Source organism: Miniopterus natalensis, chromosome 1 (assembly GCF_054644295.1).
Source record: "Miniopterus natalensis isolate mMinNat1 chromosome 1, mMinNat1.hap1, whole genome shotgun sequence".
In the NCBI taxonomy this organism is placed as follows: domain Eukaryota; kingdom Metazoa; phylum Chordata; class Mammalia; order Chiroptera; family Miniopteridae; genus Miniopterus; species Miniopterus natalensis.
In genome coordinates this window covers 10,765,212-10,792,734 of record NC_142081.1, presented here as the reverse complement: position 1 = coordinate 10,792,734, position 27,523 = coordinate 10,765,212, and the positions used below count along the sequence as shown (strand labels likewise).

Here is a 27,523-nt window from a genome sequence, read left to right as displayed (position 1 = left end):
TTTGGGTTACTTGAGTCCCCTATAACTCATGTTCATAGAATATTTGGAGGAAGAACACAGAGACAACCTACAAAAGCCTCTACACTAAGATGGTATACTCAAACACCAGGGTTAATTTAAGCACAACATGCCCTTCAGAATTGGAGGGAATTAGGGTGAATTCCTGTTCTGCTACCTACTAGCTGTGTGACCTCCAGCAAGTGGCTTAACCACTGTGAGCTTACTTCATCATCTATTTTAAGAAGGAAAATGGGACCTACCCCGTAGAGCCGTAGTGAGGAAGGAATGGGATAGTGCACATGGAAAGCACAAAGGTGTTCCATATGACGTGGACTACCGTTAGACAATACCAGTGGTTCTTCCCTTTCCCTGGGTCAGAGGTTCCATGAAGAACCTAAAAACTAAACAAAACCTTGGGATCCTCCAGGAAATGCAATATGCCTAGTCACATGACACTTGGTCAAGAACTTCAGGCCGCCTGCAGGGCCCCTGACACCCAAAGACCCAAGTTAAGAAGCCCCATGCAACTACAAACTCCAGTCTTTATATATGAGGAAACTGAGGCCCAAGACAGCCACATGCCACCAGCATCAAAACTAGAATCTGGTATATCCTGGCTTCCAACCCAGTTTTTTCCAACCAAGACAAGTTTCCTATATTAATAAGCTAAAATTATGTTTTAAGCACCCAGCCCTGGATATGAAAAAGATACTTTGGTACAGTGTTTCTATTATAAACCCTCTTATGACAACAATAGGTTTTTTTTTCTTAAAGAGGCAGGAGGGGAAGTTGAGAAAAAGCATGGAAATAGAAACACACATACCTGAACCATTTATTATCCAGTTGATAAAAAAATAACCGCAATTTACGTCTCATTTACAAGTACTCAGAGAGGTTAGGACTTGCTAATCTTATAGTCCTAACTAAGGTCTGTTTTTCAGAGGTAAAATACTTAATCTCCAGCTCTGAAGCTCTGTCTTGACTGAGTCAGGCAAAGGTTCCCAGTAGATGAGACCATGAGATGAAAGACTGAGGGGGAGCCTGGCAGAGGGGGGAGCAGCCAACCCCACGTGAACCTGCGGCTAGAGCTCAGCTTCCCCAGGAGAGGGTCCCCTGGGCTTCCTGATGAGAGGACACACAAGGCCACCCACAGAGTATTCTTAGGGGAAGCCAAGCCGGAATGTGATCTAGCCTTCAGCGCTTACTCCCACGTCACAGAAAACACGGAAGACAGATGAATAAGCGCAAGGAAATCTCAGTGAAGCAGACAGGACACGGGGCATTCTGCAGCCCATCGGATGGATGGGTCCCTTTGAGGAAGGACACGAACGGGGGCTGGGGTAGGGCTGCTGTGGATGAAGGGAGACAGAAGAAACCTAATCACCAAATGCAACACAAAGGCCACGTTTGGATGCTACGTCGAGCAAACATTTTGTAAACCACCGTGGAGACGGACCTGGTATTAGGTAAGAACCAAAGAAATATTCACGTTGCCCTGGGTGACACGGGCATTGTGCTTATGTAAGAGACTGCCGGTTCTTCTTACGCACAGACATCGAAATATACGGAAATAAAAATGACACCAAGTCTACGATTTGTTTCAAAATACTTACGCACAGCAAAACAGAAAAGAATGAATGAAGTGGGAGAGGAAAGCCCTGGTTAACTGCAGAATCTGGATGTAATAGCAGTGACGGTTATATAGATTTATCACACTATTCTACTGTGCAGGTTTGAAATTACCCATGATTAAAATATCAAAATAAAACTCTTAAATTCCTTCAAGAGATTAAAAAAAAAAAAAAAAAAGCAGAACAATCCTCCCCTGACTTGCTCATTCATGAGACTATGTTCTTGATGAAATCTCAGCACTGGAAAGAACCCAAAAGCATCTAGTTGAGGGATTCTCTCAAATCTGGCTGCAAGTCAGAAACACCTATGGAAACAGCTTATCAGGACACCGACGTTCCCCAACCCACCTCAAAGGCTCTGAATCAGAATCTCCAGGGAGGGGCCGAGAAACGGCCGTTGTCGTTAAGGGCCGCAGATGATGCTGATGCAATCTGGCCCGTGGCTTCTTCGCCAGCGTGCCTGCGTGCCAACGTCCCAGCCACGCAGGTGTCCAGCAGGGTGGACGTTCCAGCCCCTCAGGGGCAAGGGTCACATGGCAGTCCATGTTCTCACAGGTATGTCACGTCTAAAACTGTGCTCTACACTCGTAAAAGAAAAAAAAAGTGGAAAGGCTAACTCTGAATACAACGTGCAAGGCTTCCATTCTCCCCTTCACCTACCGCACGTCTCAAAAATGTCTGGGAGCACTTGGCCACTGTCACGGTGCTGCAGCTGGACCTCAGTGCGGGAGCTACCGCCAAGTGAAATCTCCTGGGAAAAAACAAGTTTACCTGGAGAGCTCAGGAGGTTTCACTGGGCAATGTGTCAGGGGGAATGCCTTCCCCTTTACTCAGCTGGCCAGGACTGGGAGTTCCTGGCAGGCTGGGCTCTGGGCTGCCCCCAGCTGCCCCCAGGGCAACCCAACGAACTCACACTCCTTGCTTTTGTTCTCACAACACGACAAACCCTGGGAACACAGTCTCAACCATGAAATTGGTGGCACTGGATCAGAAACATGTCAATACAGGTCAGCGCGGCTAGGAAGCCAGAACTCAACATTTCATAAGATTCACAATCGTCAGTCCTTAAAACCATTCCCTTTCAACAGGCAATATCTGCATTTATTCAGAATGACAACTGTCGCCCCTGGAACATACATATGACTGGGGGGCAGGAGGGAGTGCACCGGGTAGGGAGTTCTCCCAGACAGACCATCCAACACATGAATGCCGCTCCCACAGCGTGAACCACCCTCCGGATCTCTGGGCCGCTTTGGAGTAGCCCGTTCAACATCTCAGGATGTGTCTGCTGAGTTCCTTCGAGGCGCACCAGCAAGACTGCAAACGGGGAGACCTGGGCACGCGGCGACTTACAGTCTTTCTCGGCAAACTAAAAGCCCTGTTCCTGCCCTATCAGTGACATGTGGCTTTCGGGGACCTGACACCAGTGTCTCCTCCACATTGTAACCTGAAATTGCTTTCTAAGGCTTTCCCTTTCTTCCCACGAGGACCCACCTATGCAGGAGCTTTAAATACCACAGACTTGGCTCTTTACAGGAAGCAGCAAATTTCTCTAAGTTCAAAGAATGATCTTAAAACACTCGACAGAGCCAAGTCCGGAGGTTGGTCTCCAAACGCCCGTTCTGAGACGTGGAGGGGAGGAGCAAGAGAACCGGACACCTGGGGACAAGAGCGGCACCCTACAATTGTCACAGGTGTGTAAAAATAAGGACCTGGCGAAGGGAGAGCCCAGAACACACGGATGTTCACACAGGAACACTGCATCGAGGCATCACCTGCAGCAGCGACCAAAGGCAAAGCTCCCAGTGTCCACATCTGCCCTCTCCAGGCAACGCCCCTCCTCACACCCAGCACACTGCCCACTCCCCATCCCGAACACATTTACAGACAAACGGGTCCAGCAGCGGCGAGGAGAGATGGCTCCACCACTCCTTGTTCATAGTCGTCCGTGCCCAAGACAAGGAGGATTCTCTCAGGCTCAAGAGTCTAATGGAATCTTGAGCAGCAAAGCAAAGGTCCCAGCCCTGCACAGCGCTGACCCCACGCAATCGTGGTCCTGAGCCCGAAGCTGAACTTCAAGAAGGGGGAAAGCAGACCATCAGCATTATTAATGAAAAGCAAAGCGGGAAAACAGTCACACAATAACTGTGGAGAGAATGTTTTCTGGCAATTTATTTCAACTGTGGCAACATTACCTCCCAGAAAGTCAGGCAGATCACAATTCTATTTTCCAGCTCTAACAGCTGCCCTGATTTCTGCTGTACCTGTTATATCCTTACAAGAAAGGCAAAGCAGATCTTCAAAGCTGTCTCCTCTTAGTGGACCATAAAGCTCAATCTAAGGCTTTAAAATTCAGCCTTTTTTTTAAGTCAGTCTCTCGTGGGAACTTTACCCTGAGCTAATTTTTCATAGTCAGGGAGTTCCAAAGTTGCCAAACACTTAGGTAGACGCCTGATTTCCAAAGTCATCTGGGCAATTCATGTCTGTCTGTTCGGTCTTGGAACATGTACGTATGCTGAAGTCGCCTCCCAACGTCCATTACCGTCCGTATTCCAGGATCCCAGAGAGACTGCCTTTCTCCAAGTTAATACTCAAAAGAAAATAAATGCCATTTTCCTCTAGCCCTTCGTGGCAATTTTCCTCAAAACTATATTCATACACCTGATGGTGAGCGTCTGCCCCTTGCGCTGTAAACCCAAACTGGCCCATCCACACTGAGGGAAGAGCCGAGCTAGTGTGCAAACCGTTCTGTGATTCTGTTCAGATACCAGTCGAAAACCTCAACCCAGTACAAACACCAAAAATAATATTTAATTATTAATGTTCTGAAAGAGAAGGGAGTTTACAACTATCTGAGTGAAATAAAATCATCCCTTTAGAACTGCAACTTCAGTGTGGTGACTTCACAATTCCTTAACAATTTTTTAATGGACCAAAATTAAAAATTTTAAAAAGAAAAAGGAAACACTCGAGTTCCAGACGCAGAGGCTTACCTGACTCCTCTCTTTGTCCACTTTCTTAAAACACTTATTCAATGACAAATTATGTCTCACTGAGTTTTTCCACCCAGTAGGTGCATTTGCAAAATACGGGAAATGTTCCAAGATCCAGTTGTAGATATCCTTGACTGGCAGGCGCTTGGCTGGAGAGTCCTCGATGGCCATAAATATGAGGCAGCTAAAGGAGTAGGGGGGCTTGCAGTTGGGGTTCTGCCTGGCATCGTAGGGCATGTCAGAGTGGGCGGGGGACGGGGGCGTGTCATCGTCCAGGTCCTGGACGGGGCTGACGCTCCTGAGGACCGACTCCCCGAAGCTCTTCAGCAAGTTCTTGCTTTCATGCAGCCAGTTCAGGTTGGTCAGCTCTTCATCTTCCATGGCCCCCTCTTCTAATCTGATGTCAGGCAGAGAAAAGTCGAGGTCATCGTCTTCCTGAAGGGCCTTGGAGAAACCGCTGCCCCGGTAACACTGACCCAGCCCACTGGAGACGCTAATTCCTGAGCTTTCTGGCTTCTTACTGGGAGGCATGACTGGACCCATTTACGTGAAGGCTCCTGGGAAACACATTACACAGAAAAGAAGAGTTAGAGAAACCCGAACCGGAAAGGCAGCTGTGCCCTCCTAGTCCTTCGGTCCCCACCCCCACCCTGCCACCTCCATGGACCCGTCACAAAGGAACACACCCCATGGCTCCTACGCCGAGTAAAGCAAACCCACAATTCCACCACGTAGAGACAGATGCACAGTAAGTAAGATCGGTCTCCACGCATACGGCGCAGTGACCTGCCACCCCTCAACACAGTAGGACTGGAAATATCTACAGCACCTTTAATGTGCAAATGCACCATAAAAAGAATGGGAAATTCCACAATGCCTTCTCCTTGGATCTAGGAACACTCTCGCTGTGACCCTGGGAAAATCAGTTATTTCTTGCTGCCTCAGTTTATCTATAACACATGAGTATATATATACACAGGTGAAAGTATTTTGAGCCTCATGATAAACAGTACCTAGTAAGATCAAATCACAACCCCTCCCTATCACCTGGGGTGATAGATCTGTTTCTCGTTCTCATAAAAAGAAAATACCTGTAAGTTTAAGGCCAGTTGTTTCAGAGTTTCCATACAATGACCATCCATCACAACTGCCCTGGAATTAAAACGGTGGCCACAGTAAGCATCAAGTTGGTAGGGTTTTATGTGATTTTTATTTCCCTCCACAAGTCATAACTGAAAACTCTGCAACTTTAATTGCATTTGAATCCTGTGCATTAGAACTGGAGGAGGAAGTACATTTAATTTTATGGGGACACTACACTCTGAATGACAGAGTGAGCGACTTCAGGGAGCACACAAATAAATGGGAATATGAAAGACAAGCCATGAACTGGAATTAGAATTGGTGAAAGAAGTCAGGAGAGCAAAGGGGCAGCGTCAAGAAAGGCAGGCGAATTCAACAAAAATCGCTACCATCTTCTGCGGCTTGCCACCCCGCTTTCTGTCAATGACCTAGAACAGGGAGTAAAATATCTGATGAGAAGAGAAAATGAGGAGGTGGCAAGTCCACAAACAGAATGACCCGGGCAGATGCAAGGCTGCTCGACCTGCGGTGCTCAACGTAAGACAGAAAGAACAGCGGAGGTGATGGAGAGAGGTCTCCCACTCTCCGCGTTCGTAGCGCTCGAACAACGAGCTTGGTTTAAGAAGCGCGTCTGCTTTATTACTTGCCCCACGCACGAGAAGATCGAGCAATCGATCTAGAAAAAAAGAACAAATACATCAAAGGCAAAGATCCTTTCATGTATGGCAATGTCCGCTGACACTACGCCTCAAATAACTGCCACTTCGGCTGGGGAAGCTCCAGAATGGGATTCTAGAAAGCACAGCGTGGCCACCACACAGCCCGCCCAGGGGCGCCCCAGGACTGCAGCGCCTCCCTAGTCCCAAAGGTGGACAAACAGAACTTGCTCATGGGAGGCGGGGGGGATGCCCAACTCTAAAGAAAGAACACTTCTAAGGGCACCGAAGTCCCACGGAACAGGGCAGTTTGCATACCTCAAGCTCACCCATGGGAAGATTTCTTTCTGTCATGTACTAACCTGAGTAACACACGACACATTCTAAAGAATAAGCTAGTATCTTGAGGGTTGGGGGTTTACAGAGACCAGCCTGATAATGCTTTTTTTACCTTCTTGAAAAACCAGTCAAAGCTAAGTTTATCCCTCTCGGAGTTTCCCCAGATCCCAATTAAAAAAAAAAAAATTCTGATAACCAGGACTATCCACACAGCAGAGTACTACCCAGCCACTGAAGTCAACTTTAGCTCTCGACGAAAACTTTTACGTCTCCCGAGCTTCCCAACAGGAAAATTATATCATGGCTGACAGTAAAGTAATTTAATTGCACTGTTGCTATGACAACATGCTGCTCTCTTTCTTTTTCGTTTGCTTATTTGTCAGTAGCTTCCCAAAGGAACTAACACGCTACTCTCCATGTTTTCTTCTGTTTTAAACAAACACTGCCAGCAACATGCTTTTATTAGAAAAACAGCACTGTCAAGAAAGCAGGGTTGCGGGGTTGCGTCCCCTTGGATCCTCGCCTGCTCTGCCCCCCCCAGGCCCTGCGACTGTCCAGGGCGTCCCTAGAAACCCCGACTTTACAGCAACAGTGTCAAGAGCTGCTGATCACTCCAGTTCCATGTTTAAAAAGAGTTCCCAGAAACCACGGCTGAGTTTTCCATTATTATAGTCAAACTACATAATTCGCCAAATCTTTGTTTCCTCCAATTTTAGAGGGGGGGGGGAAAAATCCGGATCATGTGAGTCTACAGTTAAGCAAACCTTTTTAATCTGCCAAAAAGGCTGCTCCACCATATACTGAAATAGTTGTTCACTAGTGACCTCCTTACAACTTTTCAGTCTGCTACTGGCTGCACTCCCCCGCCTCCGCACTCACTCACTCACTCACACACACACACTCACTCACACTCACACACACACACTCACACTCTCACACTCACTCACACTCTCACACTCACACAGTCTCACACTCACTCACACACTCACACTCTCACACTCACTCACACTCACTCACACACACTCACTCACACTCACTCTCACACACACTCACATTCACACACACTCACACTCACTCACACACACTCACTCACACTCACACAGTCTCACACTCACTCACACACACACACACTCACTCACACACTCACTCACACTCACACTCACACTCACTCTCACACACACACTCACACTCTCACACTCTCACACTCTCACACTCACACATTCACTCACACTCACACTCTCACACACTCACATTCACACACACTCACACTCACTCACACACACTCACTCACACTCACACACACTCTCACACACACTCACTCTCACACTCACACAGTCTCACACTCACTCACACACACACACACTCACATTCACACACACTCACACACACTCACACTCTCACACACACACTCACACACACTCACACACACACTCACTCACATTCACACTCACACTCTCACACACACTCACACACACTCACACAATCACACACACACACATTCACACTCACTCTCACGCGCTCTCCCCCCTTCTCTCTCTCTGACTTCCCTTTCATTCTTTTTTGCTTTTCAATGGAGAAAAAGCAGCAGGAAAGCTAGTTTCTTGCCGGCTCCCAGACGGTCTCCAAATAACTGACAAAGCCATTAGGGGCCCAGCTCCGAACAGAGGTTCGATGTGAACTTTAAAAAGTTGAGGAATCCTCCCCAGGTCTAGCAGGGCAGTCCCGAGTTGGGGGGGGGGGGGCAGCCCCCCCCGCGCGCGCCCCGCACACACGCACGCGCCCCGCTCGCACCTACTGTACTTGTCAAAAACATTTCAAGGGGACCTGCGGGAGCGGCGATTGGCTGCGTCCTACGTCAATCGGCGGCGTTGCCAAGCGACGGGGAAACTGCTCTTCTCCCCGCACACAGGGCAATGGGGAGAGCTCGCATACCTTCACTGCCGGTCAGATGTCATAAACCTTTTATTGGCCGCACCGCTGCGAGCCTTAAAAACACATCAATAAAAGCCCGCCGTCCCCCAACTTCTCCGGGACGCAAGGAGGGGTGCAGAGAGGGCCGGGGTGAGGAGGGGTCGGGCCTCGGGGGTCTCGGGAGACGCTCGCTGCCGGTGCCAAGCCTGCACAGTTCGTGGGGGGAGGGTATCTTTGTTAGCAGCCTGTTTCTCATCTTGGGGTGTCCCCCGGATCAGCACCCTCTCCCCCGGCCCGGAACGGCGGGGATCCCGTCCTCGGCGGACAATACTAACTCTGTTCCTTTTCTGAACCAGAGGCACCGGGAGAGCGCCCGCACGTCGGGGCAGGAAACTCTTAGGACCCGGCAACTTCCCCGCTCGGGGGCTCCCGTCTCCCCACCCGGCCGGGCTCCCGCCCCGCGCGCTCCCTCGGAAACGCGGAGCCCGCTCGCCCGCCGGGAGCGGCGCGGGCGCCTCCGCCCCGAGCCCCCCAATCCCGCCCCGGTGCCGGCCGGGGCGCGGAGCAAACTCACCTGGCCGGAGCGGGGCGCGGGGGCGCGGGGGCGCCGCTGCCCTTTAGCGGGAGCCGACAAACTTTCGCGGGCGCCCAGCGGGCATCGCTTGGTGGCCCCGCTAAGGACGCGCGGGAGCGGCGCGGCGAGCCCGGGGCGGCGGGCGGCGGGGGGCGGCCGCGGGCGCGGGCGGCAGGGGCGCGGGGGTCGCGGCGCGGCATGGGACCTGCGGCGTCTGCCCGGCGCGCAGCGCGTCCTCCCGCCGGCCCCGCCGCTCTCCCCGCCCCGTCCCGCCTCCCGCTCGCCTCCGCCGCGGCGCGTCGGGCCGGGGCGCGTCGAGCGGCGAGAAATTGTTTCCACTGCAAACAAAAAAAGGCGACACATGACCAGGCAGGAGGAGGGGAAGCGCGGGGAGGGAGGAGAGCGAAGGGGAGGGACGGAGCGCGGGGGGCGGAGGGAGCGGGAGAGACGGAAAACGTGGGCCGGGCCGCCCGCGGCCTGGGGCGCCGGGCGCGACCCGCCAGGACGAGCCCCGCGCGCGTCCCCGCACCGCGGTCGGCCCCTCTCCGGGCGCTACCGGGGCCGGGCCGGGCCGCGCCGCACGGACTGCCTCCTGCGGCACCGCGCGGCGGGGTGGCCGGCCTGGCGCCCCGCGACCCGGGGCGGCCGCGGCCGTGGGCGGTGGGGCTGGCGGGGCAGGAGGCGCGCGGCCTGTCCCGACGCTGGGCGCTGGCCACGCGGGCGGGCCGGCTTTGCGCCGCTGGCTACGTGTCTCCGGAATGCTCCTACCCCATCTGCATGCCTTACATGGCTCGAAAGTAAAAATAAAAAGAATTACGATGCGGGCGAGGCTTGCGAGGAGGAGAAGAGATTCCACTTCTCCCCAACCAGGGCGTCCTGGAGGGACTCCCCGGGCCGAGCCCAGAGCGGCCCCAGCGCCCACCTCGTGCCCCGGGGGGGGGGCGGAAGGCACAAAGGCACCGAAGCCTCCGGCCTAGGTGGCCTCTCCTCCAGTCGTCTGCCTGCGCCTGTCTGCCAAGGGAGGGAGGGTGGCCATTACAGAGCAAGAGGCCCATCCTAAAGGCCACTCCAGCGGGGCCTCTCCCGTGCGTTGTCCTCAACGCCCCGACCCACTTCTAAAACCTCTAGCAAAAACAAGCTTCATCTCCTTCATATTTTAAGCTCTCAAGAACCCGACAATTCACAAGGGCCCCCAGCGAATAGCTCAGGCCACCACTGCAAGTCTTTAGGCTCCTCCAAAGCATGGCCACCCACTGCTAAAGTCACACCTGGCAGCAGCCTTTGGAGGGGAGGAAAGAAGAGTCCTACAGGACACCCTGGTGGCGACACAAATAAAAGCCTGTTTGCACAACTCTCCTAGGTAGCCAAATCAGCAGGTTCCAACACAGAAGAGAAGTCCAGGTCACTCCTGTCACCTCTACCTGAACCCACCTGAGCCAGGCCATTTGGAGCTATCTGAAAACTGCAGAAACAAAACAGTAAGAAGTCCCAGAGTAATCTCCCTCAGAAACCTCTCTAGCTTGCAGTGCTTTGTAACCTAGCCAACGGGGGAGAAAAGTTCCACAGGGTGTCTGAAAGATGTTTTTCTTTAATTTCAAAAACTAAGAAGCCCCCAATCAACCTAAGAGTCATTTCCCCTTAACAAAGCTTCAAGATGGTGGGGTGGCAAGTCTTCAGCAAGGACACTCACCACAGGCCACATTACTTACCAGTAGCATGGCAAATCTCAACCACAAAATGATTCAGAGGTGGAGGCTGAAGGGCAGCCTGAGTTCACCCAGCCCCACCCCCTTCATTACTGAGCACTTGATGCGACCAACCCTGAGCCACTAAGCAAAAGGTGTGCGTTAGGAGAAACAAGCTAGATCATCTCTGAAGTCAGAACTGGTAACAAAGCCAGGACGAGAGCTCCGTCCAGAGCAGGCCCCACCCCTCATCAGCATATCAGTGGAGTGCTGCATCTCCCATCAAAGGAACCAAGGTGAGGGACCTTTGTCCTCGCACCTTACCGGCGGGGAGAGGAGTAGTCAGTTACTAGCCCTCCCAATCCCCAGCCACACTCACACCATAGCTAGAAATCTCTTTACATTAAGCAGAGGTGGCGTGTTATTTTCACCCCAGCCCTTTCCTTCTCTCTCAGAGTTCAGAATGAGACGATGTGACCTGAAGGTTGTTATTGCACATGGAATATGTCATTCTTAAAATCTGCCCTGCAAGCTGTTAGCCTCTAGTGTCTGAACCAGCCATCCCCGGTGAACAAAAACTTATAGATGAGCAAGCCTTGGGCCAGGAGAAGCCGTAAGCAGAGGGTGGAGTGTGGTGAGGGAAGCTGCCTTTTATTAGCTCACCTTCTACTTCTGGGTGTTTTTTGTTGTTTGTTTCTTCCATTCTCAAGCATATGTCTTAATCTCTCTCTCTCTGCTATTACACATGTGGCAAGAGATGTGGGAAGGTGTTGACCTGATGTAGTGGACCAGCCATGCCTGGTTTGGAGAGCAGAATACACATGTCTGCCTGTCTGTCTGCAGAGTGGGATCCAGACTGTTACTGAAAGCCAAAGGAAGGCGTAGTGTGATTTTTTTTTACCTTATAATTCTATAGAACCCCAGCTCTGGGATATGCTCCCTGACAAAAGGGTGCAGGGGCCAAATTCATCTAGGAACCATCTCCTTAGTTCCCCTCATGAACTTTCAAAAAGTACCCATGTGCCTTAGATCCTGAGAAGTCTCAAAGAAAGAAGTGGAACTGTTTGAAAACACATTTGACAGCAGAATTATATGTGTGCCCTAAAACTCACTGTGGGAAACGCTTACTTCCTGACCAAGGACTTGATGGAACCATTCTGCAGCCCCACCTGGGCATGGGACGAAGGGCACGCAGGCATCTAGGAGCAGGAGCACCGGAATCCAGCCCAGTGGCGTGGGACCCGATGTTCCTCCTCTGTGGAGAGGAATGCCCTTCCCCTTGATGTTTCGTGCTCTCCTCTCCAACATACTTCTGTGCCCTGGAACATGAAACCCCTCCCTCATCACTGATTATTTGGCTGATATGTTTTTTTATAGAATAGTTCAGTGGAAAGCCCAGTGATCCTGCTCCAGGCAATAACAACTGAATAGGTGAGCACTGAGAGTGCTTGCTGCTGTTGGGAAGGCCTGAGGGACTTCCAAATATGAGGAGGAATCTCAGGCAGGCCTGAAAAGACTGTGTCTGGGTCAAGGATCCTTCAAACTGGTACAGAAGAGGAAACTGGGTGAGCCCAGGGCAGGCAGCACAGCTGGGCTGCACAGAACTGAGAAGTCACCCGGTAGTTTTTCCTCCATCCCTCTCTCTCTTCCACATGGTCTTTACTACTTCCCTCTACATAGCTGTTCCACACTCCTCCCTGCAGGCTGGCTTCCTCTGCTTGCTTATGCCCACACGTGGCTGCCAGCACCAAGTCCTGAGGACCTTCTAACTTCAGCACCCACCACCTTCAGACTGCCTCAGTTCAGATTCTCAGGGAAATCATATGATTGGCTTAGCCCGAGTCAGGTGACTCCTCCCTTCTGCCTACCCCCTCCTAATAGCTGAGGCAGGAGGCATGGTGGAACCATCTAGTACAACAAGACAGGGGAGGGGAGGGGAGGGGAGGGGAGGGGAGGGGAGGGGAGGGGAGGGGAGGGGAGGGGAGGGGAGGGGAGGGGAGGGGAGGGGAGGGGAGGGGAGGGGAGGGGAGGGGAGGGGAGGGGGACGACTTTGGAAGGAGAATATCTAATAAAGGTGGGTGGGTGTTCGACCTGTGGAATTGGGGAAGGGGTATTATAAACCTGAGGTTCTCTATTAGGGATACCCAGGGTACCACACCCAAAAGATCAGAATCTCCTAGGATGGGTCCCAGGCATGTGCATTCTGAGAAAGGACCACATAGCAGGAACTGCTGCTCCAGGTAGGAGAAGTGAATGGCACCAACAGATTGATCAAATACAACTTGATTGTATTAAAGATGCAATCAATCGTTCATTGGACAAATATTTACTGAGTGCCTACCAAGTACATGGAACTGTGTTAGGTGCCAAAGATACAAGGTTTTTGTTCCTTATGGGGCATGCATATTAGTGCATAAGAATGGAAATACTTCGCAGAACTCCTTGAATGCTAAGGTGAGCAGTTTAATATGCACCAAGTCAGAGGACAAGAGGAACCATTGAATGTTTTTGAGTCTAAGCAGGTGCACTATCAGAAATGCTTGAAAAGAAGAATGGTTTGTAACTGGTAAGTAAACAAGTCCTGGGGACGTGATACACAGTACGGCGATTTTACACAGCAAAACTATTATCAATGTTAAATGTGCTAAATCACTAGATCTTAATTGTTCTCAAATGCCAGAAAAAGTTATGTGACATGATAAAGGAGTTAGCTAAGCTACGATGGCAATCACATTGCAATATAAATGTATCACTATGCTGTAACACCTTAAACTGGCACCGTGTCCCATGTCCGGTACATGTCAATTTGGAGGAGGGGGGGAAGGAGGACCTCATGGATCCAGGATGACTAGAAAGGAGGAAATGAAAGTCCAAAAACAGGCAGAACCACTCAGAAAGCGCTGCAGTAACCCATACAAAAGGGAAGAAGGGTTATTTTCAATATATTTTTTAAACTAGGAAAAAGTGCTACAGTATTAAAATAATGGTTCCCTCTAAAGTGGTAGAGTTATGGGGTAAAATGTTTGCCAGTTTCTTTCACCTTTGTCTACAGTTTCCAAATTTTCTACCATAAGTACCCATTATATTTATAATATACTACTAATAAAGGGGGGCCCATTAGAGAGCAGTGATTCTCAAACTTGAGTGTGCGTCAGAATTACCTGTAGGGCTATTAAATATTAAAGCACAGCTTGCTGGTCTCCACCCCCAGAGTTTCTGATTCAATAGGTCCGGGCTGGGGCCTGAGAATCCACCATCCCTAACAAGCTCCCGGGTGATGGCTGCCTCTGCTGGTCCAGGGACTGCACTTTGAGACCCACTGAATTAGAGAATAGTCAGGGAGACTGGAAAAAATGAATGCACAAGAACCTTCAAAGGAAGAACCAAGAGGATCTGTCCAATGATTGACCATGAGAAGAAAGGGAGAGATTATGGTCAAAGATAACTCCTTAAGGACAGGTTGACTCGGAGTCTCTTTGAGATAACGGGGAGAATGCACTTTGTAATGATAAAAAAGCTCCTTCCTTCCTTCCCTTCAATGCAGAAGAGAGACCAGCGCCACAGCAGGAAGACCCTCCACCCAAGACTTGGTCAAGCATCATTTGGAGTTTCTGGTCATCCTCTCTTGAGGTTTTCTGCTTGTGCATTCTGGGTGTTTACGTGACAGGTTCTGAAGGGTGGCGCCTGGGAAAAGGCGTATTAGATTTCTCCAGCAGGGAATCGAGCCAGGAAGTTTATTTGAAGAGGGAAGGAGGGGTGTGTGGGAAGGGAAAGCACAGCTGAACCGGTGGAGTGCATCAGCTCAGGTGCCCAGTCACACCTGCGCTTATCCAGTTACCTGCTAGAGGCAAAATGGGAATATAGAACCTGTCAGCTCCTCCTGGAGCATAAACGCCAGTGGGAATGATGATCCAGAATCCAGACTGAGGCAATTCATTCAATCAACAAGTATGTATTAAACATCTAGGTACTCTATGCCTCGTTACTGTGTGGAGGGGACTGGGAAGGAACTAGGAGAAATAAAAAATGTGGCACTAGCCCTTGAGGATTGGGGAGACTCAGTGAGCATTTGCAAAGTAACTATAAATAAACACACACAGAGCTTAATACCAGGGCTAGAGCTGGCGCGGCATAGTGGCTAGCATCAGAACCTGGGACTAGGTTCATATTCTCTACCACTTACTAGCTGGGTAACATCAGTCAAGGTACTTAACTTCTTTCTCTCTACCTGTTTCTTCATCTTAAAAAGGGATGGGGAAGCCCGGTTGGCGTGGCTCAGTGGTTGAGCATGGACCTATGAACCAGGAGGTCACGGTTTAATTCCCCGTCAGGGCACATGCTGGGGTTTCGGGCTCGATCCCCGGTAGCGGGCGTGCGGGAGGCAGTCCATCAATGACTCTCTCATCCTTCCCTCTCCCTTCCTCTCTCTGAAATCAATAAAAATGATAATAATAATAAATATTTTTTAGAGGGTAGGGGAGGGAGATTAATAGCAATACCCATTTCATAGGGTTGTGATGAAGATTAAATGAAATAATATTTGTAAAAAACATATAACAATGTGCTGGCACTTAGCAATATTTTTGTTAAATAAATAAATTAAAGGGAAGATTATTAACATATTTGGCTGCATAACAATTTAAAATTTGTGTGTAGTACCAGCAGTCATAAATCAGGTTAAACAAAAATGAGGAAAGAGTTGCCATCCCTGTGAAAAAATTAAATCATTTAAATTTATAACCTTTACAACTCAACCAAGGGAAAAAACCACCACCCTAATGATAAAAGGGCAATTCACAAAAGGAGAAACAAAAATGTTAGTAATACACCCATGAAAAGATGCTCAATTTAAGTAAAAACAAAGAGATGCAAATTGCAATTATGATATCTCATCTATCAGATCGGCACAGACTTAACAAGAATAACCACATGTTGGCCTTGGTTGTTGGGAGCAATGGGACTTGGTATAACTATTCAAGAAGGTCCTCTGACAAAGAGAATTAAAACTTAAATGAGCAGAGCCATTGGCCCTAAATTTCCAACTTCTAGGAATTTATTCTCGTTAACTTCCCCACCAGACTGCCTACCCCATGAGGCAATAAGCTCCACAAAAGCTGGACTCATGCCCATTTATTCAGCAGTGTACACAGCACTTACCCCAGGGCCTGACACTCAACATGTGCTGAAGGAATGCACTGAAAGGTGCAGCAATGTATTCAGGAGGGTGTTTGCTGGGACATTGTTTAAAACCATGAAAACCTGGAAATTGCAGAAATAAGAGGCTAGAGGTATATTATTATGTGGGGCACAAGTGCCCCAGCTTCCCTCTGTTCCCTTCCATTGCGTTTTCCAGCCCTTTTAAGTGAAGCTTTCCCTTTTCTGAATCACTTTCACATTCTCATATACTGTATGTGTGAAACAATTTGCAAACATTTCACAAAGTAAAAGTTTGGGGGAAAATAAGTATCATCAATCAATCTTTTTCACCAAATTGAAACATTTCATATCTTTTCAATCAGAAGGGACCAAATGATCCCCTTCTGAAAAGGCTGGTGCTCCGAGCAAACAGGAGAATTGCCAAGTATAACCAATATTATACCCTACCCTATGGGGTCTATTGTCTGGTTGTATGAAGGTTTTCAATTGATAGGTTCTGCGTATCAAACTTTCTCTACAAACTCTTATGTAGGTACAAAGATGAGAGGAGATAACTCCTGAATTAAGAATTTGTGGGGGAAGAGGACGACATTCACTCTCTATTTCCAGATTGCTCTTCTCTAACAATTTATGCTTACAAGAGACCAAATACGGTTACATCTTATCTTTTTTCAAATCTGATAGAAAAGTCTGTGCCCAGCTGGGGTACTCCACGTGGCCAGAACTATTTCTGCTTCTCCCGCCTCCCTGAGGACATCCCCTCCTGTCCAGAGCTTACCCTGGAAGAGGCTCCCACTCAGCTCTTGGACTCCACTCGTCTACAGACCAGTCTCGCTATCCCTGGTAGTTGTGTTCTACGGTCTCCAAAAACAATGAATTAGCAAGTACTAAGCCATGGCTCCAACAGGAAATACAGGGTTAGGCTCCTCAAGCCGCAGTCACAACACTGTCGTTAACTCATCAATAAATAACCTTATTTTCTGTTCCCATTTAAAGACACCTTATTTAACACCTAATGCTGACTCATTAGCTCATTAACACTGAACTCGCAGCCAACAGCACTGTAACTCCTGTCTGCACAAAGCTTACCTCACACGTGTGTTTTCTCCACAAGGCAATCGGCCTTGGCGTGCCCAGAACACTGAACACCACTTCAGCACGACAATTGGGGGCCACTTTAAACAGCAGCAACATCACCAACAAAAAGCACAAAAACACAGACTGAACGGACCACAGAAAGCACAGCTGCTGACAGTGTGAGAGCTAAAGCGAGAAGCCAGGTCATCGCCTTGCTCAGTCTCAGCCCGCAATGTGTGTGAACCGGGCAACCCAAATGTTTGTCGCTCCACCTCTGTCCACCTGACCACGAAAGCACCTCGAGCATTGACTTGGGGGTTGAAATAAATTTCAGCAACTATGCAAATTTGAACCTGTGACTAACAAAGATCAACAGTATTTAACGACACTTAAATAGCACTTATTTAGTACCAGACAATCTAAGGTTTCATTTGTTTCAGCCTTATATTAACCGTGTGATGTGAGTACTATTACGTCCATGTTATGAAAGAGGAACCTGAGGCACAGAGGGATTTAGCCACCTGTCCATGGTCTCAGAGTTGGTAAGTGATGGGGCTGGGATATGAACCCACACAGCCTGGGTTTGGAGCCATGCTCCAGGGAGCAACCAAGGGAAGCTTCCGATCAATCCAGAGCATCTGGCCTCTCAGCGAACTTCTTAGGGCTCAAGGACATGAAGGACAGGAGCAGGGGAGCTCCAGGGAGGAAAAATTGTGACCAGGAAATAAAGGAGGGGGAAGGAAAAGGTACTACTTGCAAAAACCCCCACAAAGTTCAGCTTCTATGTCACAATCAATATAGCATAGTGTATCTTTCTAATAAAAAATAAATCATCTAGATACTGAGCGTCCCACAGATTATAAGTGCCTTGAGAGGCAAGGACCCTATCTTACACTTCTCTTTTACTCAGAGCATGTGGTAGGGTGGTAATCAAAAATATGGATCTCCCCCGGCCGAGTGTGGCTTGGCGGTTGAGCATCGACCTAGGATCCAGGAGATCTCAGTTTGATTCCTGGTCACGGCATATGCCCGGGTTGAGGGATCAATTCCCAGTGGGGGGCGTGCAGGAGGCAGCCGATCAATGACTCTTGTCATTCATGTTTCTATCTCTCTTTCTCCGTCTCCCTTCCTCTCTCTGAAATCAATAAAGATATATTTTTAAAAATAATATATATAGATGATATAGATATAAATATATAGATACATAGATAGATGATATTGATATAGATATATATAGATACAAATACAGATATAGATGATATAGATACATAGATATAGATGATATAGATGGATCTCGCCCTGGCTGGTGTGGCTCAGCTGACTGGGCATCGTCCTGTGCATCAGAAGGTTGCCAGCTCGATTCTGGATCAGAGCACAGGTCCGGATTTCGGGCTCGATCCTGGGTAGGGGGCGTGCAGGAGGCAGCCAGTCGATGTCTCACTATCACATCAATGTTTCTTTCCCCCTCTCCCTTTAAAAATCAATTTTAAAAAACAAGGGCCACTTAACAGAAAAATAAAATGCTCCTTTCTATCCCTCTCCCAACCTGATACCTAATAACTATACGGATTAGCCCAAGAAAAGCATCATCATCAACCTGTCCCTCCTCCAAAGTTTTTAAGAGCTCTTACTGTTTTCTTCCCTCCAGAGAGGACACCAGGTACCGCAGTCTCATGGGTTTCAGTGGCTGGGTCTGCCAAAGTCTTCACCATGCCAAGAAATGACTTCCCTCGTCTTTTTCAGAGGGGTGTGGAAAGGAAACAATCAAGTCTTCCCTTTAAGTTTGTCTTTTTAAAACAAGGTGAAAGCTCCAAATGTGATAAACTCTCTGGGACACAGTACACAGGTTAAAATATCACCAACCTATTTCCCTGCCATACCAAGTGCTTTTTGGGAGACGAGCAACTTATGTAACTTATGACTGCCAAACCTGAAGGCTTTTCTCCTCTGTTGGGTAGTGAAGCTCACCAGCGCTTCCTGTCTTGAAACCCCACTCCTTCCAAAAGCAGCCCGTGTGCCCGTAACGCTGCGACTCAGGGGCAGGCAGGAGTGCACGTGAGTGTCGGTCTCACGGCGTGGGGCTGGGACGGAAGGAGCCGATGGATCACTGTCTTTCTGTGGGTGCAATCAGCCACCTCATTTCTCTGTACCCAGTCATGTGACTCTAACTGGCTTCAACGTTTTGGCCCCCAAACAACCAGGCGTCCTTTTTAAGTTGGCATGTTCTCCACGGAGGAATCCTGAGCATCTTCTCTACATGCCTCACACAGCGCTGGGCCAGCTGTCTAACAATATGGATCCCGGAGGGGGGTGCTGCCCATGTTGGTGGCGGCAGCCATCCATGCCTGTTGCTCACAGCAAACGCCAAAGAGCCCTCAGAACGGGGGTCCAGGCGGTTGGCTGCAACACCCCGGGCAAGCATCCACGCACCAGGAGCGCCAGCAGAGGCTGCGAGAGGGCCACGGTGGGCACGCCACGGCGTTCCTGGGCTTCCAGAGGGAGCCCAGTCCCGGAGAGCGGATGTGGGAGCTCTCCGCAGGCTGCCCAGGCCAGGTTCAAAGGGAAGGATGAACCTCATGACGTCAGTTCCAAAGACACCCCACCTGCTAGTGTCTTGCCCAGGCTCGCTGTCCCACCTACCAGCTTCCCAGGCAAGTCTCCAAGGGCATGGTGAGGAGGCAGCTGCAACACTTTGCTGGCTCTTACGGATTTGGACTGGAAAGACGTGTAGATGGGAAAGAAGCAATGGCCATTCTCAATGATCTGGACCCCTGAGTCGGCTGGGATCCAGAAAGGTCATCTTGTCGACCCCTTTGAAGGACAAATGTGGTTTTCTTTGGCTGGAAATCTGGCCCAGCAGATTTGCTGGAGGAGATTTCTTCACCCACCCACACACACCTTATATTGATGTTCGGGACTGTGGCAATGCAAACCCACCCCGAAACAGCCTTCTCCCGCCAAACCCCAAGGACATCCCCTTGCCTGAAATGCCTGCCACCATGTGAGCGCTGGGCGCAGCCACTCAGCAACACTCCTGAAAACTTGAATGTCAAACAGAGCACAAAGGGAGTAACACACGGCCACTTCATCCTTCTGGCAGACGCAAATGAAAGACGTTTCTTTTAATTCCCCAAAAACTTCTCATTTAAACTTGGGGTGCAAAAGGCATGTGCAATGTGAGTGTCCCTGGACCCGCGCAGGGACAGAAAGGGAAGGTTTCAATGAAACACAAAAGCCACGCAGCCCCGAAGGGGAGCAGGCTGCCCACAACAAGGCAGCCAACTGCCAAACTGTCATTTTGCTCGGCGGCTGAACAGAAGGCTCGAGTAATGACAACCACAAAACTCATTTAAAGTCTGAAAAGGTGACTAATGAGCTCATTCATGCTGGCTATAAATTATTCAGCACAACACTGATCCCACTCAAGACAAACAGTAAAGTAAACTTTAAACACAGACAACGGCGGCCTCCGAAGTGGACCAAGTTATGTCTGTAAAAGTTTTCACAATGAGAGGGATACTTTGTCCCTCCCTCGTCTATTGTCACATTCATTCTTCTGTTTACTTTTTTTTACTGCCTTTAATCAAGTTTAAGCAGACACAGCTGTTACACATTTATTTCTCTGTTGAGTTTTTTTTTTTTTCCATTAGTTATTACGAGCAATCATGATGCTCTAAAAATAGCAGCAAATTATATTCTCTAGAAATTGGAGGCTGACCTTAAAATGAAGCCCAGGTCGTCGGAAAGAATATTCAGACGCACGTGCTGGGTGAGTGACAGCGCTGTACAAAAGCGAAACAAAAGTGCAAAGCATTTTCCACTCTTGGAGAGGTTTTCAATTTGCTTCCAAATTTCCTCCGGTTCCAGTGGAAACGTGTTGCTTCCAAACCTTGCGATACAGAACCTGCTTCCCATGCTCATGTTTTCATTAAGATTTTCATGAACACTCAGAATCGTAACAGAAGAAAAAAGACAAATGTCTCCGTTGGGCTTTTCGGCACAGACAAACCCAGCAGCAGGTTTGTTGAAAACCCACCACCATTTGCTGCAGACACTTGCAGTTTCCTGTTTAATATTAAATAAAGAATACTAGCTCTTCTGTTTTTATAAACTGTGCTATTTGCTACAACTGCCACTACTGAAAGCATTATGACTGTAGAGACATAATCCCTCTTTTCAAACCACTGTTTTAAATCTATGTCAAAGATATAGTAAGAATTAAGAATTTCAAATCTCATAGATTACTTTTTCTTCTTAAAAACAGTCTCCAAATAAATACTTACATTAGCTCTTGGTCAGGTCGCTGAACATTATGTATTTTTAAACTGCTCTGAATACTTTGAAAAGGAGCCACAGAAAAGACTCATATTCAGATATCGCCAGATGGAAGTTCTGACTAACCAAAAGTGAAAGCAGAGAGGTCTGAGCAGAGTTCTGCCCTACACACACCTCAAGATTATGGGGGTGGAGAATGAATGGTCTGGAGCCGGGGACTCTTGCCTAACATGAGAAATAAAGCATGGAGGGCAAACTAAGACCAGGGTCTTAACTTCAAAATGAGACTGGGCCAAGCTCTGGCTCCATTTAAGGGAAGTCTTCCATGCTGTTCTCAGTTTCTCCCACACCAGTGAAAGGCTTGTCCAGCCATTTCTGTTGTCTGAAATGCAAAGCCATTTCTCTTTTAAGGGGAGAAAGAGGAGTCCTGCAATATTTATAGCAAAGTACTTAGCCGCCTACCGACAGCAATCTGGTTGGTCTTCACCTGTTCAGCATGGTTTTTTATACGCATTTCTGTATCTAGTAGGAAGCCATTCTTTCGGCCCTCTGTGCAAGAGTTCTTGCAGTTTTGTTCTGTTGTGTGTGTTTTTTTAAATCCATCAACATGTAAAAACCCAATACCAACCAAAGAAAGGGAAAAGTCTAAAATGACATCCCCGTTAAGTCTCGGCTGCTCTGCAGCTCTCCGCTAACTAGATCCCTGGTCTCCTCTCCGTGGAGGGCTCTGACAAAATACTGCTTTGAGGCCAGGCTACACGTGGATCCTTCCTGGTGATGTGCCCGGCGACAGAGCTTGCCTCTCCCTTCATGGGCGGGACACCTGGCTTGTCCCGGGACGGTCCTAATACCATCCCACTCCTAATTTTCTTGAGGAAATGATCAAAGGTAATGCCAGTATGGCCTGGAGAGGTTCAGCCAAAACAGTCATCACTGAGTACCCAATTTACTTCAATCCAAAGACTTACAAAACATTCCTAACAAAAGCTCTCCAAGGCTTCCTACGTGCCGGGCACCAAGCCAAGAGCTTTACCTGCATTATTTATTTTATCTTCCCTGACACAGGTGCTGTCATCCTCTTATACAGATGAGGACACTAAGGCTTAAAGAAATTAAGTCATTTGCCCACGGTCAACAACTGGTGTTCAGCCAGCTGAAATGAAAAGTTAAGACCCCGCCGCATCTTTGCAGCCTGCAGAGCCCACCCTCTTAACCACTACATTCTACCTATTTATACTGTCCAAGATCACAGAACGGAACTTGCTGCATACGATCTACCTCTTGGGCCTCTTTGTCACAGATTTTTGGGCTCATTTGGTTTGTTTGGTTGTTTAATTTTATTTATTGATTTGAGAGAAAGAGAAACATCGATTTGTTGTTCTGTTTATTTATGCATTCATTAGTGTATTCTTGCATGTGCCCTGACCGGGGATCGAACCCACAACCGTGGCATATCAGGGAAAATGCTCTAACCAACTGAGTCACCAGCCAGGGCTATTTGGTTTGGTTTTTCATAATATTTTTCAAATGGGCCATTATCCATAGACACCATCTCTACTCCCACAGGCTCAGCTCTGGATGTTCACTTAGAAATGGACACCATTCACTGAATGGACAAACATATCTATAAAATACCCAAATACCCAAGGCAATGGTCAGACACCAGCACTCTGCTCCTGTCTGAACCATAAAACACAAAGATTTTGGGGGGGAAACAACAACTCATGACAGTTGACAACTCCAGAGGCCAGGCCTGAAACTCCAAGTCTGTCCCCTCCTCCCACTGGGACAGATCCTCAGGAGGAACAAGCACCGATGAAGGTGCCCATGGGACAATCTACTCTTTTGCCAACCCTCACCCCACTCCCTCCAGTCCAACAAAGGAGCCTCTTTTCAACACCCGACAGCAACAGGGACAGAAATCTGATGGTTTCACGTCAAGTTAATGCCTCCAAAGCACAAACATTCGACTAGAAAACAATTTCAAACTATTCCTTTCGCACTTTGCCCACAAAGTTAGGTGGTTGGTTGTCTGCCGGCTGGGAAACACCATTGACCACCACACTGGAACTGATTTCTAAAGGCTTTATTACAGAGAGTTAGGTCAAGGCCCAGATCGGCCTTTGCCAGTTCTATAAATACGTTTAAAAATTAGCCAGCCACAATGAAAACATACCAACCGTGCTACTAATCAGATTAACTGTTCCCCCATATATAGTGGACAGAGGGTTAAACTCCCCTAGAAGGCAGCCAATGGCCCACGGTCCTCCGGAGTCTTCACACAGCCCTGTGCACGGGACAGAGAGGACACACGCTCCCACTGCTCCCTGCCGCCTCCAGCACCCACGTCATCGTCACACCCATGGCACCGCCAAGTATATTTTGGTACCAAGACCAAGAAGTTCGTTCCCTCGTGACCCACCCCACATGTTTCCTTGAAAGATTTCTTCATGCGCTACTGGAATCTCGTCTCAGGACTAGCCAGAGGCTCCATAAAAAGTGGACCGAGCAGAAAGCTGAGGTCTGTGGTTTCATTCTCGAGAAACCCTCAGCTGTCCACAGGGATCTGATTCCAAGGCCCTGCAGAGTCACTCTCTGGCCTCTGCCCACACCAGCTCCCTCTGAAACCGAAGCAAACCTCTCTCGGCGGCTGTGTGACACCAGCGTCAGAGCAGGGCCTCTAAGGGTCACGGGAGAAACATTAGCCCTGCTCAGACCGTCCGGATCTCCCGTGAGTGAACCACCAGGTGACGTGCGCCGCGCAGAAGATACGCTTACTAACCCGGGCGGGTTTAGGCGCCTGTCTGCGGCTCCTCGCTCACATCTTCCGCTGCTCATTTCTCTGGATCAAAATGGACAATTCATAGGTGGGAAGAAAGGCACCAAGGCTGACTGCCCTGCCACCGTTTTATCTCAAAAGACCTATCTGTTTACTAATTACATTCTTAGCTTTACAGCACTAGCTAGCAAAGGTTTGCTTCTTCATTACAAAAACCAATTAATATAAAAAGAAAAGGAAATCCTAAAGGTTACCCTTAGGAAGGACTTTACCAATGGTGTCGGACAAAGCCCTAATGTAATGAGGCAGCTGAGGCCCAGAGAAGTGAAGCGACAGGGACCACACGTCAGAATGCACGTTGGTGGTGTCCTCCCCAGTGTCTACTCTTCTCCTCCTCCTTCCCAACAGCATCCCACATTCCTCAGCCTTGCGGTTTGGGCAGAAGCGACCCCATCGTCAGCTCCAGAGGCACTGGACGGGTGTTGAAGGTCCAGCTAGGACTCCGTGCACCAGCCGACACATTTCCTCTGTTGTTTAGACACTGGATTGGCTTTGCTGACACTTGCAACCCAAAGCATCCCAACAGACACCCCTGTAGAGTTACCAGCAGATCCAATGTTTTGACTGCCTATCCAGGGATGTTTCTGCCTTTAACAGCACAAAACAGAGAATACCATATCTCAACAAAATGAGTGGCTGGACTTGATATGAACAAAAAGATTTGGGTGAAAAATATGAAATTAAATATTATCCTTGAGCACTTTAAAAGAATGGCTTCATGTGTAAAGGTCATATTAGTAGAGTATTACTGCCCTGGCCAGTGTGGCTCAGTTGGTTGGAGCATCCAACTAATGCCCCAAAAGGAGGCAGATTTAATTCCCAGTCACAGCACATACCTAAATTGCGGGTTCGATCCCCAGTCGGGGCACATATGGGAGGCAACTGATTGATGTTTCTCTCTCTCTTTCAAATTAATATATATATATTTTTTAAATAAGAGTATTACTGACGAATGGAGATTAACTGTAGAAAATTCATGGCAGAATCCAGGTCTGCTTAGAATCATGACTCACACTTAGGTCTCAGTTGGACCAGCAGCTGGGCCCATTCTGACCTCCCGGAGGAACAATGTCTCAGCTTTAGGTCCCCAAGTGCCTCAGCCCCAGATTGGGTGGTGATAGCGGTGAAGACTGTCATAAAGGCTACATTTACTGACTGCATTGTAGTGTTAAAAACAACAACGGGCCCCAAGGTGGAGGTACTTGCCCCCAGGACAGCAGACCAAGACTTAATGGAAATTCAGCCCCTCCCAGGAATGTGACAAATGTATCTGGATTTTCCTCATTACCACAAGGGAGGTGATCTGCCTGATAAAACCCACGCCTTCGCCCAAAGGTGCCCTTGCCAGAAACAATCCTTTTCTTTTGCTAATAAGTTTCTGCCTATAAAAATCTTCCACTTTGTACAACTTCTGGAAGCTCCCTCCGGTTTGCTAGACAGGGTGCTGCCCAACTCAGGAATAGTTTAGTAAAACCAATTAGACTTTCAAATGTGCTCAACTGAATTTTGTTTTTTAGCAGTCGTTATTACATGAAGACACTGAGCTGTGTTTTATCTGCTTTATGTCATCAAGTGCTCTCAAAGATCAATTTGAGCGAGGTTGATCAAAGTAAGTAGTTAACAAATAATGCTGAATGACTGACTTGCACAAATTTGACTAATTTAAGATTATATTTAGTGTCAATGAGAATACATTCTTTAGTAATTCTAAAAGTATAAAAATAAAAAGACGAGTGTCACCCTGGCGAGCTGGCTCAGTTGGTTGGAGCATCAGCTGGTACACCAAAAAGTTGTGGGTTTGACTTCTGATAGGGGCAAGTACAGGAGGCAACCAATCAATGTTTCTCTCTCTATCGTCCTCTCTCTCTAAAAATTCAATGAAAACATATCCTCAGGTGAGGATTAAAAATAATAAAAAAAATAGATGTGTCAATAAATACAATAAAATATGACCTAGTTAACATTTATTGAGTACTCACAGGAGAATTTACCATGAATACTGAAGCTTGAACCTCAGCCTCCCTCCTCCCTCACATGGGCCCTTTCTGCAGTCCTGGGAAGGACCCCAGAAATGTGTGGAATGAGCATCTTCAGTATTTAAGATTAGTCACCGGGAAAAAAAACTTAAAATGCCCTGAATCCTTATATGAAAGAAACTTGAGAAGGTTTCCCCAAATTTGACAATCCTAAAAATTTACATGACATTATGAATAATCAGTTGTGAAGCTAAAAAATTTTTTTCTAAACTATCAAAAATAAAAAACAAATCCCAATCACCCTATAAGTGAATTATTTCACTATTCCCTCCAGAGAAAGTAACATTCCACAATCACTGTCACATGAAGAAATGAACAGAGTACACAGCCCAAAAAATGTAGGGAAAAAAGTAATGCAGACAGACATGAAACAGCTGGTTAATAATAACCATCTTAGGTTATTTGGGGGGATTTGGGGATGTTTGGGATGCGAGCTTTTTAATGATGTACTTTCTGTGTTTTCTTTCATCATTTAAAATAAATGCTTACTGTGGTACCTCATTTTATATTTGTAATTTTACATTATTTTCTTAAAGACCCCCACCTCCAAACTAAATAGGTTCCAGGCCATACAAAGCCGGCATCCATCCCCTGTGCACCTACTGTGTGCCAGACTCATAGCTCTATTCAGACTGTCTGCTTGCCAACAGCAATTTGAGGCGGGTACAATCTCCCCAGTTGTACAGAGGAGGGACCTGGGCCTCGAGCGTGCTGAACCCACCTGCGGGAGGTTATCAGCTACGAATTGGCAGAGCTGGCACTAAGCTCAGCAGCTCGATCCAAAGGGCTCCTAGCCAGGGTCCCATCCGGCCTTACCAGTCCTGCTCCTGGGCCGGCGCACCACTCGAGGTGAGAAAAGGAAGGGCCAGCCCCTCTTAAGGTGTACCTTCCTGGACTCTGCTCCGCGGCGGGTGCAGCAGCCTCGGGGTAGGGCTGGGAGAAGGGGCATCTAAAACCCACGGGGGAAAGAGCCCTGTTTGAGTTCACTGCAAGCTGAGGGTTCCATCCAGTCAATCAGTGGGAAGGTGGGACTCTGTGTGGCTCACACCTTTTAGGTCCACACGTCTGAGCCTCGGCTGAACACTGCTTTAGGGAGGAACATGGGGAGAGAGGGCCAGGACCCGGCACCGGCCTGACAACAGAAAAGGAGGGCACAGCTCCCTTCCCTACACAACCTGGTCCCTCCCCAGAGTGTCACCCCTCCCCTCTCAACTCAGAACAACTGTGTTGTCCACTTAATTGCAAAATGCTCTGTGTCTGGGGAACT

General features: G+C 48.4%; 1 protein-coding gene across 7 annotated transcripts in view; it reads right to left on the bottom strand.

Moving 5' to 3' along the window:
* Window positions 1-27,523, bottom strand: part of FOXN3 (forkhead box N3) — a 322,978-nt gene that overhangs the window by 181,075 nt on the left and 114,380 nt on the right. For 5 of the 7 annotated variants that reach the window (XM_016210097.2, XM_016210095.2, XM_016210100.2 and 2 more), the window contains exon 3: window positions 4,625-5,181. In XM_016210097.2, coding sequence (XP_016065583.1) covers window positions 4,625-5,167 — 543 coding nt within the window. In that variant the 5' untranslated portion in view covers window positions 5,168-5,181. Of the gene's footprint in view, window positions 1-4,624; window positions 5,182-5,715; window positions 6,021-9,187; window positions 9,258-27,523 lie in introns of those variants that run through there. The other 2 variants (XM_087818631.1, XM_016210098.2) reach the window with 2 other exon arrangements.